At 51.1% G+C, this 20,003-nt stretch overlaps 1 protein-coding gene across 6 annotated transcripts in view; it reads right to left on the reverse strand.

Annotated features, from left to right (window-relative positions):
* Positions 1 to 10,356: 10,356 nt before the first annotated feature.
* The window catches only part of NR6A1 (nuclear receptor subfamily 6 group A member 1), a 202,460-nt gene continuing 192,813 nt past the window's right edge, over positions 10,357 to 20,003 (reverse strand). For 4 of the 6 annotated variants that reach the window (XM_074330998.1, XM_074331001.1, XM_074330997.1 and 1 more), the window contains 3 exons: positions 18,972 to 19,093; positions 17,269 to 17,421; positions 15,570 to 16,225 (listed from right to left, as the gene is read on the reverse strand). In XM_074330998.1, coding sequence (XP_074187099.1) covers positions 16,077 to 16,225; positions 17,269 to 17,421; positions 18,972 to 19,093 — 424 coding nt within the window. In that variant the 3' untranslated portion in view covers positions 15,570 to 16,076. The other 2 variants (XM_074331000.1, XM_074330999.1) reach the window with 1 other exon arrangement.

Raw genomic sequence — 20,003 nt, forward strand, 5'->3', positions numbered from 1 at the left:
CCCGCGCCCTCCCCCGCCACCTAGCCGGGCTCGCGCCTTTACCCTAACCCTCTGGGCGCACCCCCCCACCCCCAAGCCCCAACCCGCCCCCACCGCGGAGCCCCAGCGGCTCCGAATCAGGCAGGTGCTGGGCGCCTGGGAGCCTAGGGCCACCGGCCGGCGGTGGGAGGAAGAGAGCCCATTTGCCAATTCAGCTTAGTGGGGGCGAGGGCCACGCTAGGGGCGCTGGTCGTTTTGCAGCGTGGAGGTGGGTAAGGCCGAACGTTGGGGGCCTTGGCTAAGGCACCAGTTCAAGTCTCACTGGAAGCTTAAGCACACCTCCCGCCTCTCAGGTCCTCAGTTTGCTCATCTGTGAAGTGGGACTGATGATTGGCCTTCCTTGAGGGTGGTCGTTCGGATGAACCCCAGTGGTGATGACAAAGCACGTGCGTGTACTGCGAGGCGATCAGTAGTGTCCATCCATGAGACCTGGGCAAACCCTTTCTCCTCGGTGGGCCTCGGTTTGCTCGGCTGGTAATGGGGATCGTGGTCATCCCACCCTGCGAGTTTTCCGAGGTTTGGTGAGGACCCGAAGCCAACGAGGGAGCGGGAGCTGGGAGACGAGAGCCCGGGGCAGGAGAAACCCCTCCCGCTCTGGTTCTGCGCTCGAACCGGGCTGGGGGCAGGGGAAGGGAGAGGCTGGCAGCCCTGGGCACAAGCGGTTCCCTGGGCGGGGACGGGCTGAGCTCTCGCTCTGGGCTGGGGAACGTCTGCCGGGTCACTCTCGTTTTTTTCAGATGAAGTTGAGACGCAAGAGAAGAGGGCCGTCTGGCATCCTGCGGCTCCCCACCCCCTTCAGGCACCTAGGGTAAGTAGATTGTTGAGAGCAGCGAGACTAAGATGGGAAATAGAGCAATTAATTATGAATCTGCAGCGACGCAACCGACCCAAAGGCCCAGATCTGAAGGCTCGGACCCTTGGCTGCAGCCGGCTTCACCTGGGCCCCAGATAGAAGGCCTCCTGCTTTGGTTGGAGCTGGGGCCTTAATCTTGCGAGCCCAGGAGCCGAAGGCCAGGCTGAAGACTCCTCACGGACCACTCCTCATCTCTCTTAGCCCGCGGAATAACGGGCAGAATCTGTCGGGGATTTGCTGTGCAAGTTCGGGCAGGTCACTTAGCTTCTCTGAGCCTCAGTTTCTCCACATATGAAATGAAAAAGAGGGGCCCTCCCTACATAAGGGGTTCTGTGGTTTCCAAGAGATTCTGTGGTTGAATCTTGGTGAAGAGGGAGGACAGAGAGCCAGAAGCACAGTTAGTTGCAGACTCCTCTACCCCTAGGCCCTGAGAAAGGACAGCATTTGCCAGAGCTGGAGGTGGGGGTCTACTGTCTCTTAATATCAGGGAGGGGCCCTCAGAAAGTGAAAAACAGGAGCAGCACCTCCTCTGCAGGGGGAGTGAAAGAGATTGAGGAGGACAGCTGGGAAGGGAGTCCCCTTTTGGCTTCTCTAGGGTAAAGCCCACTGGGGTCCCCTGGACATTGTTGAGGAAGACCCAGGCAGTATAAATAGAGCCCGGGCTGGGGGGCCAGGTGGGGTGGGGACAGGGCTCTGAGCCAGTCCTCCCCTTCTTCCTCCTCCTCAACCCTCCTCTTCCCCAGGGGTACTTGGGTTGACCCTCCAGGTTCCATTGCAGTTGCCTTTCAGCCTCAGGTTCCAGCTCATGTGAGGAATCACAGCCCCTCACGTACCTGCCCAGGGAAGCAAACATTGACCTGGCCCAGCCACAGACCCCAGACTGACAGATGGACACTGAAGACAGGGAATCCACAGAAACTCAGAGACAGCAAAGATGCAGGCAAGGAGACCCAGGGACGATAGACACACGCACAGACTACCAGGCTTGGGTCAACACAGCTCTGTGAACACTGCCCCCCCCCCATAGACAGCAGGACACCCCAGACCCCATTGAGTTTGTCCCCATAGGCCTAGTTCCTCCCATCAGCCGCATCGGGAAAAAGGGGGTAACATGATGGGAGGGCAGGTCTGGGAAGATCCCCGGCCCCTTCTCTGCCCAGAGCAGCGGACACCCGTCACTCAGTAGAGCAGGCAGTGGCCAGCCCAGGCCGCAGGGAGGCACTGAGGAGGGAGGCTGGCCATTAGAGGCCTGGGCCCAGGCCCTCACTTACGGAGCGGAAGGCGAGCTCTCACGCTGGATGAGGGTGGGCAGTGGGCACCGGGGGTCCGAGGGGAGGCTCCGGCAGCCCAGGTTGGGCAGTGGTGACGGTGGGCACACGGAACTCCTTCACGCCACGGCGGGCGGCAGGCGGACAGTAGGCTGGCTCTGTCCAACCGTCCTCCTCCTCCCCGCCCTGGGGGGGGGCACCAGAGGCCCAATTGGTCTCTGCCCCCACGTGACTCTGCAGGCCTCTCTCCTTCTTTGTTGGTGTTTCTCTTCATTTAGGTCTATTTTTTTTCTTCTCTTAAAAGAAAAAAATAGTACCCCTATCTATCTGGGGGCCGCGGGTGGGGGCGGAGGCCAAGGCACTCTGGAGGCCTTGGCCAGCTGGCTGTTCCAGGCCGCTGTGGGAGCCCAGAGGCAGGGACCCCACGTAGGCGGGTAGGCAGCCCCGCTTGTTAGCGACTGGGTGGGAGTGGGGCCTGATTTATGGGCGGCTCCCCCACCCGGCCTGCAGCCCAGCTTCTCTCCTCTTGAACGGCTACCTCCCTGGGGCCTGGCCTGGCAGGGTCCAGTCTGGCCCAGACATGGGCGTGCAGTCAGGTCGGACTGGTGTGGAGGCAGGGGCGTGGATGACTTGACCAGATGGCCCTGCGACTTTGGCCTGGTCATTTTACTCCTCTAGAGGTGAAGAAAGGAGGAGGGGGCCAGAAGGCAAGCAGGTGAGCTGACTGTGGTCATTCCACGCTGGCTTTCTGAATGTCACCACCTACCATGGGCTGCTGATTCCCAGTCCGTAGCCGGAGAAGTTGAGGGTGGGTCAGGTGGTTGGCTACAGTGGGCCAAGTGGTAGCTAGGCCAGGATAGGGCAGGGGAGAGGGAAGGGAGTTTTGTCTAGAAGATCAGGCCTCCCAGCCAGCACAGCTGAGGATGTCCCTGCTGTCCAATTTCCAGACCCAGACAAGGCCTGAACTGTCCTGGACCGATAGGGCCCAGGTTACTCTGTTCTGCCCCTTTCACGGGCATGGCACCCTCTTTTTTGCATTCCTTCGTTCATCTCACCTTTACTGAGTACATACTAGGTGCCAGGCACTGGGGAAAAGGGAGAAAAAGGAAAGAAGTTTCTGTCTTTGCAGGATTTACCTCCTAGCCATTCATCCTGGGGAGTGGGCAGGGGCACAGGGGGACCATTAAGTGATCACTGTTGAGAACCCCCAAACCCTCTTTCATTTGAGGAAATAGGCAAAATCACATAGAATGCCTCACTTATTTGGCTTGGGACGAGAGGGGTTTTTCTGGATAACTGAAGTCAACTATATTTAAAACCTAGTGTGTCTTTCTCATTGTGCCACTTAAAACATTTTTGTGTGTGTGAAAATACATACAAGACAATAATTTTACTGATTGTCATAGCTAACTGACTCTACTAATATATTCTAATTCGACCTATGACATAATATACAACTTATTTCCCAACATGCATGACCTCCTAATTATGTCTTTTCACCCACGGAAGTTCTTAAAAGATATACTTCTCTTGCTTATGGCTGAACCGAACTAGTCTCCCCATTTCAATGCAAAGATTTTGTTTCTGGATGAATACCACTCATCCTCTGAATTTAAAAAATACCGCAGCAAACACCCTATATCACCAACATGTCACATACATGTGACAACAACAAGAACGAGTGGTCATGGCCCTTTGCACTTCTTTTGATGGAAGATTTTGTGAAATGGAACCATTTCCCCTGCCCTCTCAAACATGACAAACAGGGTCTTCCAACACCGTGGTGCCATGGAAAGAACCAGCCTGGCTTTGCCAGTCTCCTGGCGAGGCCTTGAACCCAACAAGGAGAACTGCAGTTCTGCCATTTTCTAGCTGTGTGACCTGAGACCAGTCACTTCCCCTCTTTGGGTCTTACGTCCCCTCCACATAATGGGGACAACACTGAGACAATACATGTAACATAGGCAGTGGCTGCCTGGCATGTTGTGTGTGCTCAGTAAACGCTAGCAAAACAGACAACAAACTGAAAGACCGACAGTCTGTCCTCAGAGACCCTTTCTGTGTTGAGTCTGAGATTGCAACATCATTCTGAACACTGTTTGTCCTTCCGTGACAGTGAGTCACACCATTCTGGGGAACCCTCAAGGAGAGGCTCAGGGCTGATTTATCTGTGTCTACAGCAGCCAGCACAGAGCGAGCATCAGTGAGCGCGTGTGGAATGCTCGTCTCCACAAAAGGCGCCCACCTGTGCCTGCGGCTGTAGCGTTCTGTGCCTCTTGTCCTGTCGCCTTCTCTGTAGGCAGTCGGCCGCCACTTGCCACCACTCAGGCCGAGTGCTCCTCACCCCTCATCACCCTGGATATTTACTGACATCCCCTTCCTCTGTGCTGCTCCTTCTCGGCCCTCCCCCTGCAGGATGAGGCATGCTGGGAATGGCAAGTCCCTAACACAAAAGTGCCTCCTATGTATTGGGTCCCCTACTAACCAGTCCACACTTGTGGTCGTCTCGAACCCTCTCCACCATCCTGGGAGGTAGTGGTATTTTCCCCTTACCTCCCAACAGCAACATGTGAGAGATGAGGGAAGGCACTCAGGCTCAGAGACGATGTGTCTTCCTAAAGTCACAAAGCAAGGGTGTGATGGACCCAGGATTCAAATCCAGACCTGGGAGTTTAGAACCTGGGTTTGTCGACTCAGAGTTCTCTCCACTTGGCCAGAGAAGCTAGGTGGACTATTAGTCCTTTCCTTCAAGCACCAGCCCGGGTGGTCCCAGGCCATGAGACCCACCCAGAGGGGACAGAGAAGTGGTGTAGTCTTGACCCAGGCTCCCCCCTCCCTCGGTCCCCAAGCAAATCCCAGGGTCTCTCTTCTAAGTGGGACTTTCCCAAAGTGCCAGGCCTGTTTCCTGGAGGTGGAACAAGGAATAAAAAAACCCCAGAGACCCAGAAACTGAAATGGAGGGAAGAAAAGACAGACAGAAAAAGAAGCCATAGAGAAATGAGGCAGGAAATGAGAAAAGAGAGAAAAAGGAGACCCGTTGACAGCAGAACAGACCAAAAGGTGGTCCTAGAGGGAAGGGTGGGGGGGGATAAAGGGAGGGAGGGTGAGAAAGAGGAGAAAGAAGGTGGAGAGAGGGAGAGCCAGGGAGAAGGAATGAGAGAAATTCAGATTGAGAGAAGAAATGGGGTGGGGGGGAGAGAAAAAGAGAAAGAGAGAGACAGACAGACAGAGACAGAGAATGAGAAAGGAGAGAGGGGCAGGGCCCAGAGCTAGAGGCAGAGGGAGTATGGATTTGGAGACCCCTCACAGGGCAGCGGAGGGGGTGGGGCTGCTGGCAGCAGCAGAGGCTGTTTCCGCTGCGCCCCTTATCAGCCTGCTGCCAGATGTTCAGATCCGATGCCAATGTCAGAGAAGTCCATAGTGCCGGGTCAAGGCCGTGGCCAGCGGGAGCCTCAGCTGCAGTGTGGGGAGGGGGGCGGGGGACGGCAATAGACCTGCTTGCTCTTCCCCCTCTGCCTTATGGCTCTGGGGCTGGACCACCTGGTGGGGGGTGGGAGAGACCAGGTGCCTCTGGGGACTTCTCTAGTCTGAGAGCAGGGACTTGTGGAGGCAGAGTGGGGCTCCCGGAAATAAGTGGACGCTACATCTTTGCACACCCTCACATGCGAGGAAGCCCAGGGCACACGCACAGACCCACACTCGTGCACATGAGTGGACAAAGCGACATGAGGACAGTTCAGTCCTGTGCACAGCTGCTCCACCACAGCACCCCTCTGCTGGAGCCGCTGCTCAGCCTGGTCGGCTTAGTGAGCCCTGGCCCCCAACCTGAGCCAGGGCTGCAGCCAGAGCTGGAGACCTGAGGCGCTGTGGCTGACAGCGTTCCTAGGACTCACCCTGCTCTTGTATGATCGGGTCACTCGCAGAATCTGCAATGCCCTCAGGGGCTGAGCTGAGGGACCTGGCACCTTCTAGAATATGAGGCCTGGTGGAGAGCCTCAGGAGGAGGTGCTGTGTGTCTGGCGGGGCTGGGCTCCAGCCTTGGGCCTGGGCCTCTCCACCATGCTCCGGAGAGTCCTGCACAGCTGGGGCCCCTTCCTGGGGTAGTTTATCTCTCAGTGCACACGTTTGGCCCTCAAGGGGTGACCCAGCCTTGCTCCCCACATTCCTCTTCAGCCATGCAGCCGGTGCCCTCCTCCCCCCACCAGCCTGAGACAGGGCCTGTACTTGGGGGTGGTCAGGAGCAACCATTCAGCCATCCTGTTGCCCTCTTGGCCCCAGCCATTTGCAGCCGTGTCTCTGCTTCTCTGTCTGCTTTTGTCTCTGAGCATCTAATTTTGTCTCTGCCACAATAAATCTGTGCCGGTCACTGTTTATGCCTCAACCTTTCTCTGGGAAGGTTCATTTATTTCTCTCCGTTTCAGTCTCTTAGACTCTCTCTAGGGTCCTTGAGTGGGTCCAGTCTGGGGGTACCTCTGCTGTCTTCCTGGCTCCTAGTGGCCTGCCTTAATGGGAATGTGTGTGAGAGTCAGGCTGTGGGCAGGGGGGCAAAGGGCACGGGCAAGTGGAGGCCTTAGACTTTTAATGGGAGAACTGGGGCTGCCCAAGCAGCAGAAGTTCAGACCCCATCCCCCAACCCCTGCTGAGAGTCAGCCCAGATAATGGACACTGAGCAGGGCTTGGAGCTGATGGGCTCCCCTAAATAGTAGAGAAAACTGGGGGTAGGAAGAGGAAGTGGGGCTGGAGGTCTCCTGCCCTGAGGGCCTCCTTCCTGTTTGTAGGGAAGTGACTGCCTCAGAAAGCTGCTCAGGGGAGAGGAGGGAGGCCATGGCGACTTCCGGGAAGCTGGCCAAGGGCCCGAGGCCACCCTCCCTGTGCCCACATGGGGCCAGCCGGCCCTGGCTTAAAATAGTGCGGTTCCTCCGCTTCGCCTGTTGCTGGGCCCAGCCCAAAGCTTACAAGGCAGCTGGACGCTGCTTGAGCAGCCAGCCGAGGCCCTGGGTGGAGGGGATTCACCCAACTATCCAACCCTCTCCAGACGGAGACTGGGGGCTGCGTCTGGACCATGTCAGTGGGTGTGGGGAGTTGCCGAGAAAGTAGGGGTTCTTGAGTCAGAAACCCTGGACTCAAGTCTCAGCGCCAGTACTGAGCAGCTGTGAGACACTGGCTGGTCCAACTAGGGTGAGTGCCTGGCTTTCCACCTAAATGAGCCTACATATGTAGACTCTTCAGAACCTTGCCAGGCATAACGTGGACACAGAAAGTGGGAGTTCTCTTTGCCTCTCTTGCTGGCTGTTACTCAAACTCCTCACCCTGAGGAAGGGTCTCCTTGGAGTTTCCTCAGTTCTTGCACTGCTCCTAGGACTAGGTGTTGAACAGGGAAGTTCTGTGGAGAGGAAGCTTGCCGGGAGGGCAGGGATGTGGCTGTGGTCTCCATGGTGAGACTTGTTGCCAAGGGAACAAGACTCCAAGAGCCCTGGGTCTGACAGTTGGGTACTTTTGCCACAGGATCTCAGAAAGGTTCATTTTAGGTGGACCTAAAACCCTGGTGAGCAGCCAGGCCACGCCAGAGAGGTAGCTTCTGGCTCTTGCTGAGTTTCTGCTATTGGGGTGTGAGGGGCCACAGGCACCGCCATCTCCATTTATCTGACAGGGAAAGCGAGGATCAGAGAGGCATCTATTGGGTCAAGGCCACGTAACTGGTAAGGAGAAGAGCTGGAATTAGAACTGAGATGGTGAGCCCCCTTGGTCGGTGCGCCTGCTGTCACACACACACTGCCCGAGGGAAATGATCCCTGCGAGAGGGCCCCATCCAACGTGATCCCAACACCCTCCCATCACTACTTCTGGGAGGTTCTGGCGTCAGACTCTGACGTAACCCAGACAGAGCTGTTTCCTCTTCAGTTACAGAGATGATCTCACTTACCTCAGAGGGTTTGCGTAAGGAGGATCTCAGCACAGATCCCCCCGAGTAGTAGGCACTCAGTCAGTACTATGTTAGACTCATTCCTTAGGTCACATGCAAGTGATGTAACCTTGAGCAAATTATTTACCTTTTCTGGGCCTGTTTCCGTATCTGTAAAATGGGCTCTTTCCAGCACCAACTTCATAGGGTGCCTTTGAGGAATCAGTCATCGAATGTAGAGAAAAGACTTCGTACAGCACTTTGCTTCGCTCCGTATGTCAATTACTTTATTATTCTTCCAGATTACTCGCGGGCACTCAAGGAAACCGAAAGCTCGGCATCAGTTTAATAGCAGTTCATCAATTTAGAGCAGTGTCCTCAATTTTATGCCATGGAAGTGTCCCAACAGAATTTTAATAGGAGGGAAAAAATGCCCCACGCTCAAGTACTTCTGGGTAGTCCCTGAGCTACACAAAATTACAGTTTCCTTCAGGTAGGACTTCTCAGAGCCTTTAATATGCCAGTGAAGGTTGGGGATCAGTGAGGAAGACAGAGTGCAGCATTCCCCAGATTTCTGGCACTAGAACGCCCACTTCTTTTCCCAGGGAGCCACCTTGTGGGTCGTCTGTTCCGAGGACGCACACAAAGCACTGGTTCTGTGGCCTTCTACACTTCATGTATTGGGGACAGCACTGCTTTTCAGATGTTCTTTCACCTTAGAGAAATTAGTCCTTTATTAATTGAGTCCTGTTTATTTTGTTAATAGCAAAAAGTTCAACCAAAGGCCATTACTGAGCTTTGTTACAAACTCCAGACGTTCATACTCAGCACTACTGAATTGCTGAGGCCGAGCAGGGAGGAAGCCTGTTGTAACTTTGGTATCAGATAGACCTGGATTCAAAAGCCAATTCTGCCACTTACTCATGTGTCATCTGAGGAAAATGGTTTAATTTCCTTGAGCCTCAATTTGCTCAAAGTAAAATGGGGCTGAGATCTATACCTTGCAAAATGGTTACGAGCATTACAGGAGACAATACATGCAAAGCACCAATCACAGTGCCTGGCACTCCCTTAGCCGGCGGTCAGCAAATGTGTTCCTTCTCCATGCACCTCTGTCTTATCTGTCCCCTCTTGTGGGGCACGGAATAGTCTATTAATGAGTTCTGCAGCGTTTCCTTTGTTCTAAAACCATCTCTTTCAAACCTCAAGGGCTCTCTGGTCCCTTGTGCAGGAGGAGGCTGAGGTGTGGGAAGGCAGCTGGTCTTCCCCTCATTTTACACAGGATGTAATAGACTTTGATCAGACTCTCTTTAGCCTTCATCTTTCCCATCTGTCTTATATGACCCTCAGCCCCAACTCTGCCACTTCTCTGGTCGTATGAACAGCAGGATTACAGGAAGTGGGCTGATCTGGGCTCAAGTCTCGGCTGACGTTTTCTGTCTGACTTTGGACACATCCCTTGACTTCTCAGAATCTCCATTTTCTTAGCTCTAGAAAACCTCATCTATTTTCTGGAAGGACAGGTATTAATCGGCTGGACCACAGTGACACACTACGCAGGCAACCGACCAACACACTGCTATCACTGAGATGCAGCTCTTTCCTGAGACTTAGCACATGGCTTTCCTTCCCCAAACTCCTGGATGTGGCATTCAAGGCTCCCAAGTACTTCCCCAGCCTCAACTCTTGCTAACCCCTTCCATCTGCCACCACTGCTGTCAGGCAATCCCTTGTCATACCCGAATAGTCCATGTATTTCTGAATCACAGCCAGGCCTTCAAACGGTGTCAATCCCTCTACCTCGCTGACCTTTCTGCCTGGTGACTTGCTTCCAGGTACTGTCAGCGCTCACCTGTGAAGCCCTTCCTGACTAAACAGAACAAGCCACTCCCTCCGCGAGGCCATCACAACTCTGAGCCCACTGCACTGCAAAGGTGTCTTTGCCCCGCCCACCGGACTCAGTTTCTGGCTGAGTGGCCTTGGCTGAGTTGCTTCACCTCACTTAACCTTAGCGTCTTCATTTATAAAATAGAGGTAATAATTCTCTAACCTCATGGAGGTTCAGGTTTGTGAAAAGTCCCAACACAGAGCCAGACGAGAGCAGGCCCCTCGGTCAGTGCTGGCTCCTTAATGCAAGCAGTTCTGAGACATCCCTCTGCCAGACCCCCAGCAATAGGAACTGGGTGGGTGTCAGCTACAAGCAGGAGCAACAGATCGGAAGGTGCGAGCCAGCTCCTTAGGACACCCCATTGTCCCTGCCCAGGACCCCAGACAAGCTTCACAGACAAATGCCATGTGCAGAAGGATTCACATTTATTGGTTCAAATACAGTACCTAACATTTTCTAAACATGCATTTCACACTAATTGGTCACATTTCCACAGGTAGTCAATTCACAGAAAAGGGCCCAGCCCTTGCCAGCTGGCAGGGTGGGAGGTAGCAGAGGGCCTGGGGCCTGCAGAGCCCGCCAACTATCATTTGGTCATGCAGGGTTGATGGAGCCAGGCTGGCGGGCAGCCCTTGGCCGGCCCTTTGGAGACAAGGGCTCAGAGACATCCCGTTTACTTGATTCCTACACAGGACTGTGGGGAGAGTGGACCTAAGGTAGGTAGCCCAGGGGTAGGCTCATGGATGCAGGTGCCACCAGAGCCCCTGGGGTAGTAGAAGGTGGTGTTTCCTGTGCCTTGGGTCATAGGAAGGAAACAGAGGCCTCTTCAAGGAGGTGGCCAGTCCCTGGCCGGGCAGGTGTGAAGGACTCCCCAGACGCGGCCCAGACATTACAACGCACCCACAAGCCCCTATCACAGGCCTGGGATGGCAACACAGACAAAAACACCAACACCCCAGGGCAGGCAGGGTTTCTTTCCCGACAGAAACATGTAAACACAGCAGGGGCTACAGTATTTTTTTCCCACAGGATTTCTCAAAGAGGAATCACCAGGATGTCACTCAAGAGGTAGTTTTTTCTTTTCTTCTTTTTCATGGAAATTTGAGTCAACATTATCACCTATTATAAGACATTTCAGAGCAAGAAAACAATGGTCACCAAAGGGCAAAAATGATACTTTGGCTGGCAGGGCTGGCTCCAGGATTTGGAAGACTAGCCTCCACCAGTAACAACTTTTTTCCTGGGCTTGGAGCAAGCTCTGGCCTGACTCGCAGCTTCCCTTTGGGCCTGCAACTGATTCCTGAGTAGGCTGTGGTCCATTTAGGGCTGCAGGCCCAGAGGAGTCAGGCCACATAGGGACTGGACTGAGCAGAGGCACCAGGCATTTTACCAGCTGGTAGAGGCAGGGCCACTGTGGTCCATGTCCTGGGACAGACAGAAGTCTTCCAATCTCCAGATAGCCCAGGTCTGGCCATAGGAAGCCCCCGCTTGCTCCCAGACTGAGCATGCTCTCTGGGGCCCTGCCTCTGAGGAAACAGTCCAGGTCTGGCTCCCAAGCCCAGAAAAACGGTTGCTTGTGGCAGCCAAGAGAGGGGTTTCTGGGGACCCTGTAATTAAATACACATCCCTGAGCTGTGGCCCTAGAAACCCTTGCCTCAAGGCTAACCAGTTTCCAGCACCTGGTGGAATGATTGCCGTTTCTCATCCTGAGACACAGATAAAACATCATTTCACAGACACTGGACATAGATGATTCAAGCTGAGGGAAAAGGGAGGAATGATCAACTGCAAAGGCAGAGGGGCGCTCATGGATCAGGTCGGGGAAAGGAAGAGTAATGGTTTTTTTGTTTAGTTTTTCATTTTTGTTTTTTTTTTGTTTTTTTGCTTTTTAAAAAATCAATAAAGAAAATAAAAGGGCTGGTCTGAAAGACTGGATTTCTTAAAACAATTGCAAAATTTTAAAAAACAGGGAAAAAAGCCAGACCAGGGGCCCAGAGCTAAAGACTTGGAACCACTGCTCAGCTTCCTGCCCTACCAGGAGGCCAGGACCCCTGTACTTTGGCCAACCTCAGACATGGCTTAGATGTTACCCACATCGGGCTTATCTGTCTCCATCTGGCCCATTCCCTAGGAAATCAGGATCAAATAAACTAAGGTAGGAAATGGGTAATCGAGCAAGGCAGCTAGCTCAGAGAACCCAAGGTTTTAAGGACCTGGCAACACATTGGCCATGGCAGGTACTCACTTCCCTGAGTGGCAGGTAAGAAGCAGGCTGGTGTGGAGTGGGTGACTGTCAGTGAGCCATGGAGACCCCTCTCCCTCCTCTGGCTCTGGAGAACAGGACAGGGAGGGTCCTGCCTGCTGCCTTCTATCTCTCCAGGTTCTCCATATCACACTCATGGGTTGGCATGGAGGCTGGGTGTCCTCTGAGCCAGGTGGAGTGCTTTGAGACAGGTTCTAGGGAGTTTCTCCAGACTACCAACCTTGTGAAAGATCCCAAGTCTTACAAAGGAACCAGAGAGCATAAGTTGTAGGTGAAGTTCCACGATTCCAAACTTTTGTCTTGGGTCAAGAAAACATTCAAAGGGAAAGGAAGGGAAAAGCTTGTATGTTTCAATGCAGTGCAAGGAGGTGGGATTCTCCTTGACGACACAGCTTTCAGGGTCCTATTTTTATGGTGGAAAAACTCTCACTCAAAGTGAGTGCTGTTGGTGGCAGGGGATCAGAGAAAGGACCGACGAGAGGGAACTGAGACCACATGCACAACTTCTTCCCCTAGCAAAACGGCTGCCTGTTAACCAAACAGTATGGGAAGACAGGCAAAAACAAACACACCAAGCCTCCCCCTGCAACCTTTCTCTGTGTCCTTCAAACCAAATTCACAAATACATCTAGTGGCTGACCTAATGTCTCCACGGTGCTAGCTACACTCCTACCTTCTCCTCGTAATACCTGAGTTTGCAATGCAACACATTCACTTTACCCTGTTTAAAAAAAGCCCGTCATAAAAGGACTGGGTGCAGAAGACATTACAGGTGGCCCACAGGTCAGGCTCCGGCTCAGAACACACGGCCACTTGGCTCAGAGATTCTGCAGGGCTCTCGGAAATGAATGGGCTCTTTGTTCTGTGGAATCTGCTGCAAACATTTGTAAAAATGGATTTGTACAATGGCAACTTGCAGAACCTTTCCCCCACTCCACAAATTAACAACTTGCTCTGTTTAATGCTGCATTATTGGAGAGACATGTTCTTGCCTCATCAGAGAGCAATTTCCTTCGATACCCAAACATAACCGGTAAAATGCTTAATTTAAGAGAAAAGCCATTTGAAAAAATAATAATTTGACAGATGGAGGTCTAAGCAAATTAAGATGCTGCACACAGGAGCCGTCTTGGAGAAGTGGTTTCTGATATGTGTCTCCTCCCTATATTGAGGAAAGCAGCTCGGAGTCTGACCTATAGCCAAAGAATGCGATCTAGTTGGTTAAATAAAACATTCAGGGAAACAAAAATATTGTGAAGTGAGAGAGAAACACACACACACACACACACACACACACACACACACACACCTTCCCACTGACGTGAAAAACATTCTGATTAGAGGTTTTCCTGAGGAACACATCTCTTCCTTCTTTCTTTCTCAGATCAGCTGGGGAAATGGCACTGAGGAGGAACACTCTGAGTTTTAGATCCATCAAGGGACAAAGTCATCATTCTGCTGGTACCCGTGACATTTCACTGGAAAGGGAACGATTTGACACAGCCTCGCGGTGTGCACACGATGTGGTGGCCCCCCGGCTAAGTTTGCTCGGCTGGGCTGGGAAGACATCACGTGGCCTTTGAACAGGCACCGGGAGGTGCTGCAGGCCCCTCTAGCCACCTCGGATGTGCCCCTCTAAATGGTCCGTCTGCTGCATTGGCTATGCGAGCCACCTGGACCACACTGGCTGTGGGCAGCGACAACTGCCGTACAGTAAGGCAGACAAGGAGGAAGCACCTGGAAGAGTTCCCAGACAGGTCTGGTGTGGCTGCTGGGCAAAGCCAACAGGGTAAGGAACACTTCCCGGGATACGGGAGGCAGGTAGTGAAAGAACTAGGGGTCCAGGCCGTATCTGCAGAGGGGGCAGCCAGGCCTGTAGGAATATGAGGTAGTTTAAAGCCCCCCTTCCCTTCCAGGTGCCTGGGACTCCAGCCCTCCAGGCCACGGATAGCCTAAGGGGCAGCTGGGCTACTCTGGGCCTTGGGCTTTCCGTCCTGGGAAACCTGCTCTCGTTTTATCAAGATTAGGAGAACTCGGAGTAGAATTTAGAGGCAAAAATTCTGCTCAGCAAATGAATGAATGGTCCCACTGAGAAAGAGATTATAGGTTTTGGATTCAGTCCTGGGGTGGGGTGGGATGGGATGGGGTAGGAGGGGATGGAGAGGGGGAGGAACAGAGAACTCTAAAGGAGAAGTGTTTATTCTTTTTTTTTTTGCAGTCTGGACTTTGTCTCATTACCCCTTGAAGAGAACAAGGTGAAAGGAGAAGAAATCAGTAGTGGGCACCAGGATTCAGAGCACGACATTTCGTTCAGCCATGTTGTCAGAGGGCCAATAGGAAGCCTTCTGTAAGGGAGAGCCAAGGCGTCTCAGGAAGGTAGGCCTTGGTTGATCCACATAAGGAAACTAGGGAGCTGGGAGCCCCACGGGAGCTGGCAGGCAAGTCCCAAGGATTCCTTATGTCCAGGACTCTGCCTGGATGAAAAGCTGACAGTGGCAGAAACTGACAGTGGTGTTTGAGACGGTGGGGAGGGGGGACCCCAGAGCATGGTGTGAGAACAGAAACCCTTCTCCCTGAGGACACCTAACTTAGATTTGGTCACTGTGTCCCACTCACTCAACTTTCATGCTTTCCAAAGAAAAGAGGGGGCGTAACGCCTCATCTCCTGCCATGTTCCCACTGTGTCACCCACTTTGCTCAGTAAACCTCCTAACAGCACTTTGCCCTTTCATGGTATGTGCTTTTACCTGGCAATTCTGTGGCTAGAAAAAGGCAGTTTGCTCTCTGACAGACAAATGTGTGAGTCTGCTGAGAACACGTGGGAGAAGTCGGGACGGCCACACCCCTCCCTTCCCACTGAGGTAGTCGTCTTTGTCAACATTATGGAAACAGTCATCTCAGCCCCATCCCACCCTCCCTCAAAATACAAAAGAACTATCTCTAAACAATGACAACACTGTAACATTAAACATCTTCACATTCTGTAAACTGCAAGGAAATGCATCGGCTGCATTCACACAAAAGCATGTGCATCGTGTTGAAGGCCATACATTCAACTCTGTCGTGAAATAAATATATAGAAAAATGAGCTTAACAAAACAGACAAACAAACAAACACTCTTCTTGCTATGGAGGCAACTGGAAACGCTGCTCCACAGCCTCCACGTTGGTCTCTCTGGCTCTTTCTTCTGGAGCCTGTCCTGCCCACACAAGGCTCTGTGGATGGCCCGAGGAGGGGCGCTGGGAACGGGTCATTCTTTGCCCACACTTGTCTTGCAGGAATGCAGCACCACCTTAAAGAGGAGGGGCAGCTGCTCCAAGGGTACATTCACCATTTTCCCTGGGAACGAGGTGGGAAAAGAAGAGTTAGCAGTGGCTGCCAGTGGAAGCGCCTGTGAGGCTCCTCTTGGGCTGGTGAAGGGAGAATGCTGCCCTTCACCAGCCACTGAGTGACTGGGGCAAGGAAAGTGCCAGGAGTATCACAAAGGTCAGACACACTGGGCTAACGTCCTGGTACCCAGGCCCATTCTGGTGCCCTGGGGAGTCTAGTAATGGTACAAGCTATAATCATGGCTACTATTCAGGGAATGCTTACTCTGAGCTAGGTGTTTAAATGCATTATCTCATTTAATTGTCACAATATTTCTGTGTGACACATACTACTTTTTATCCCCATTTTAAAGATGAGGAATCTACAACTGAGAGGTATTCCTCGATGCCCTGTTAGAGCTAAAATACCGGGAGAAACTTAGATCCTGTTTTCTTCTTCTTCCCGGTAGATTCTCTACCGTTCTATAAAACATTGCTCCTCAGAGTAGTAAAATGGGTTAATAAAAGCACTAAGAAAAAAAGAGGTGGGGGTGTCACAGGGGCAAACAAATTGAGAAATTCAGGGCTAACGAAGGTACACAGGTGTCTTTACTGGAGGACTTCTCCGAGCCTTCTCCGTGCTGACATACTCTGTAAATACTCGAGGCTGTGGTCCTCCTCCCCGACCGTACTTTAGAGTCACCTGGGGAGTTAAAAAAAAAAAATACTGATGCCCCGGCCCCACCCCATACCAACTAAATGAGACTCTCTGGAGGTGCAACCCAAGTACAGATATTTTGTAAAAGCTTCCCAGGTGATTCCAAGTGCTGCCAGGGGTGAGACCCAGCTCTGTGGGGAGAGTGGGGTGGAACTACTGACTTCCCTTCATTTTAGAGAGCACCTGATTAAGATCTCGTTTGGGAGAACCTAGTTTTGAAAATGCTGAGACATAAATATCAAAACACCTCCCAAATTCCAATAGTTTAGGTCTAGTTCACATCTGCTAGATTACCCCAGGCACAAAATGTAGAACAAAAATTCCTTTGTCATACTGAAAATTTTTTCCTTCAACATTGTATTGCTGAATTTGACAGGAACTACCTCAAAGTCTAGAGGCCACATTTCTGAGCTGCTCCTCAGTATCTGCTGAATAACTATAAATAAGAATCTTTACCAAATGAAGTAAAGCAGTAACAACTAAAGCCAGGATTTTATATTCAAACGGACCTTTTTAAATGTCAAGAAGGGGCTTAAGACCACAAAAACAACAACAAACATTCCTTTGCAAACATAGGATTTTTGAGAATTATTTTAAAGATATCGCTTTAAATGAATGATCCCCCAAAACCTACAGGCAATTCTATGAAGTTAATTTTTAAAACTGAGATACAATTCGCATAGCATAAAATCCACCATTTTACAGTATACAATTCAGGAAATGAAGCTAATCTGAGAAATTCTGAGCCTGTTTCCCCATCCACAGACTGGCCATAATATCACCAACCACCAGCCGTGCAGAGATTGTTCTGAGATTAAATGATATAAGGCCATAAAGTACCCTGCACATCATAGGTGCTGAGGAAATGTTAGATTCTGCTCCATACACAAACTTCTCGTTATAATATAACTTTTCCGAGGGCAAGAGATGGGCCTTAAATGAGTATCCTGAAAACACTGCTTGCCTCATTCTCTTCACAAGCTAAGAGAAGCAAGGAAGCGTTGGGAACCCAGCACCCAGAATGTTACCTGCAATATATCGAATCTCAGGTAAGCACATCATGAGGTCAGGAAAGCGGTTCGGCTGATGTGTATATTTATATTCAGTGAAATCCTGGCAAATGTACCAATATCGCTTGTTCAACTGTTCCAGCTGTGAGGCACTGGCCAGACCCCTGATATCTGTGAAGAAAACCACACGGGAAGTGGGAGGGGCTTTCTAACATGGAAGAAACACCAACTCCTTGAATAGGTGTATCTTTCAATTAAAAGTTATTAAATGTCACAGCAAGAGATCTTTTCTCCTTTTGACACGCAGGAACAAAGTTCTGGATAAGGGAAGAGAAATCAGATGAAGAAAAAAAAAATCATGTAGGAAAATCACTAGACCGAGCCCTTTGAGGGTTAGGCTCAGTCTTCACACCTGGCGCCCAGCACAGGGCTTGGCACAAAACAAGGCCAACCAGTAGGTGTTGAACAACTGACTGAATAATCTACCTTTCTTAATTTATCCTGCACAGTATCTTTAAATTTGCACTTTGCCGGAGCCCATCAAACTTTGCTGATACCTACGCATTCATGCTTGTACATACGAGTATATGAGTATTCACACATGGTCTCTTGTGTCTCTGCTCATCTGGGATGTCACTCCAGTATTTTCTACATAGATGTCTCTTATTTTTACACACACACACACACACACACACACACACACACACACACCCCTACCCCTTTTTTATATCTCTATATAAAATATAGAATATAGTCTATGTATAAATCTTACCCAGCCTTTGAGGCCCTGCTTAGATTTCTCCTCCAAGTAGTTGCTACTGATCTCCCCCTATCTGAAGCTCAAGTAACGTGTCATGTGCCGTCAGAGTCTATTTCTTGAGGACAGGGACCTGGGATCTAATTTATTTGTCAGTGTCTTTCATGCTCACCACAGGGCCTGGCCTAGGGAAGGCACACACCACCAGATACATGCGTGAATTGTACTGAAGTAGCAGGAGGAGGTTTGGCCAGTGTGGGCACAGACCAGGGGACCCAGAGTCTCATACGAGGCAATGCAATACAGGAACAGAGCACTTTTAATACCACAGGCAGCAAAACAGCCCGGGTCCACTCTGAGAGCAGAGCACTCACATGCCACTTTGGAAAAAAAAAGAATACAAATTCTCCTTCACACTACTCTGGTTACCAGCAGCTACCAAGCGCTACTTTGTAGGTACTACTTCACACAAATCCTATCCAGCACTCTTCTAATGAAAAGCCATGCTTGATATGCATGTGTGTTTCTGTGCACCCCCACTCTGCCCCAGAGGGGCTGTCCGAACACTGGCAGCCTGTTGCAGAGGCCTTATCTCCAATAGCTCCATCAGTCACTCTGCTCTTCTTCAGTCACTGGTAAACTCGGTACATAATTTAAATGACGCATGTACTGTCCTTGGTGTCTGTGTTTAAATGCATTGAAACTAACTAAACAAAGCGAATCCTCTTCCTTCCGCTATGAGTTATAGAGACTGTGGCATTTAGGTTTGAAGAAAATATCCAAAGTATGCCCTACAGGATGATGATGAGGGGAGCACAGGCTTTCCAAGACTGGTACCCACATGCTGTGTCAGATTCTGGGTGACAGTCCTGAGGGTAAAGGGGGGCATGAAACATGAGGGCAAATGCTCACTGGCAAAAAAATAAAAATAAAGTCCCTTTTTCCCGTTCCCCAAGCCACTCACCTTGATTTAAGAAGTTAATTGCTTTCATGCAAGCGTACTCCTCATTGCTGACCTTTAGCTGATGGAACTTGTGATATAGGTAGATGAGCCGCTCGATCACCTCCATCCCTTCATCACTAAATCTGGGGAAGAGACGCAGTTGTTAATAGTGGGCTCTGACTCCAGTGGAGACCAGGGAAGGGGTCAGAGGTTTCCTACAGCTCCTTAAGGCATCTGACGGAGGAAAGAGGCTGAGCTTGGGGGAAATGGAATTCAGAACCATTTGTCAAGGACTGGTGTGGATCCATGTTTTATCTAGAAGCCAAGATAGTTCATACAAGCTGCTGTTCTCAAGGTTGGGGGGATCGACCAAATCTAAGTTCAAGTCCAGCTCTATCACATAAAAGCTATGAGACCTTAGGCTAGTCATTTGACACCTGTAAGCTTTGAGGTCCCCCTCTGTAAGTTAATAATGCTTGCCTGCTTGGGGTAACAAATGACATTATTAGCATAACTGCTATTGTTGAGATATAGAATCCAGTATCAGTGGCAGCTGCCATGGTGACTCTATGTGAGTCTCTGCCACAATGCAGAAAAAGCTGTTGACTATATTTATTTATTTAGGTTCACCATTTCCAGCAGGGCTGAGGTTATGCACAGTGAAAATTTTTATTGGCATCTCTGACTTCAGCTAGGAGGGAGGAAAATATTAACTGAGCCTCCACGCCATGCCACCTCCTGTGCTGGGCACTTTATGTGCATTACCTCATTAAATTTTCTCAGCACTATGGGCTAGGTGAGATTATCACCACCACTGTACAGATGAGAACCGGAAGTTCAAATAGTGGGGACTGGTCCACAAGCACGCAGCTAGTGGTGACAGAGCTGGAACGTGGAACTGGGGCTAACTTCCCAGGGCCTTGGTTTTCCCAGTATCTAAGGTGGCATCCCCCTAGCAGAGAATTCTCAATGCTCTTTTCTTTTGGATTAGGAGTAAGCTCCTTGACAGCAGACCAAGTTTTAGGCAAAGGAGCCCCAGACTAAGGGACTAAT

Source organism: Rhinolophus sinicus, linkage group LG04 (assembly GCF_036562045.2).
Source record: "Rhinolophus sinicus isolate RSC01 linkage group LG04, ASM3656204v1, whole genome shotgun sequence".
NCBI classification, from domain to species: Eukaryota; Metazoa; Chordata; class Mammalia; order Chiroptera; family Rhinolophidae; genus Rhinolophus; species Rhinolophus sinicus.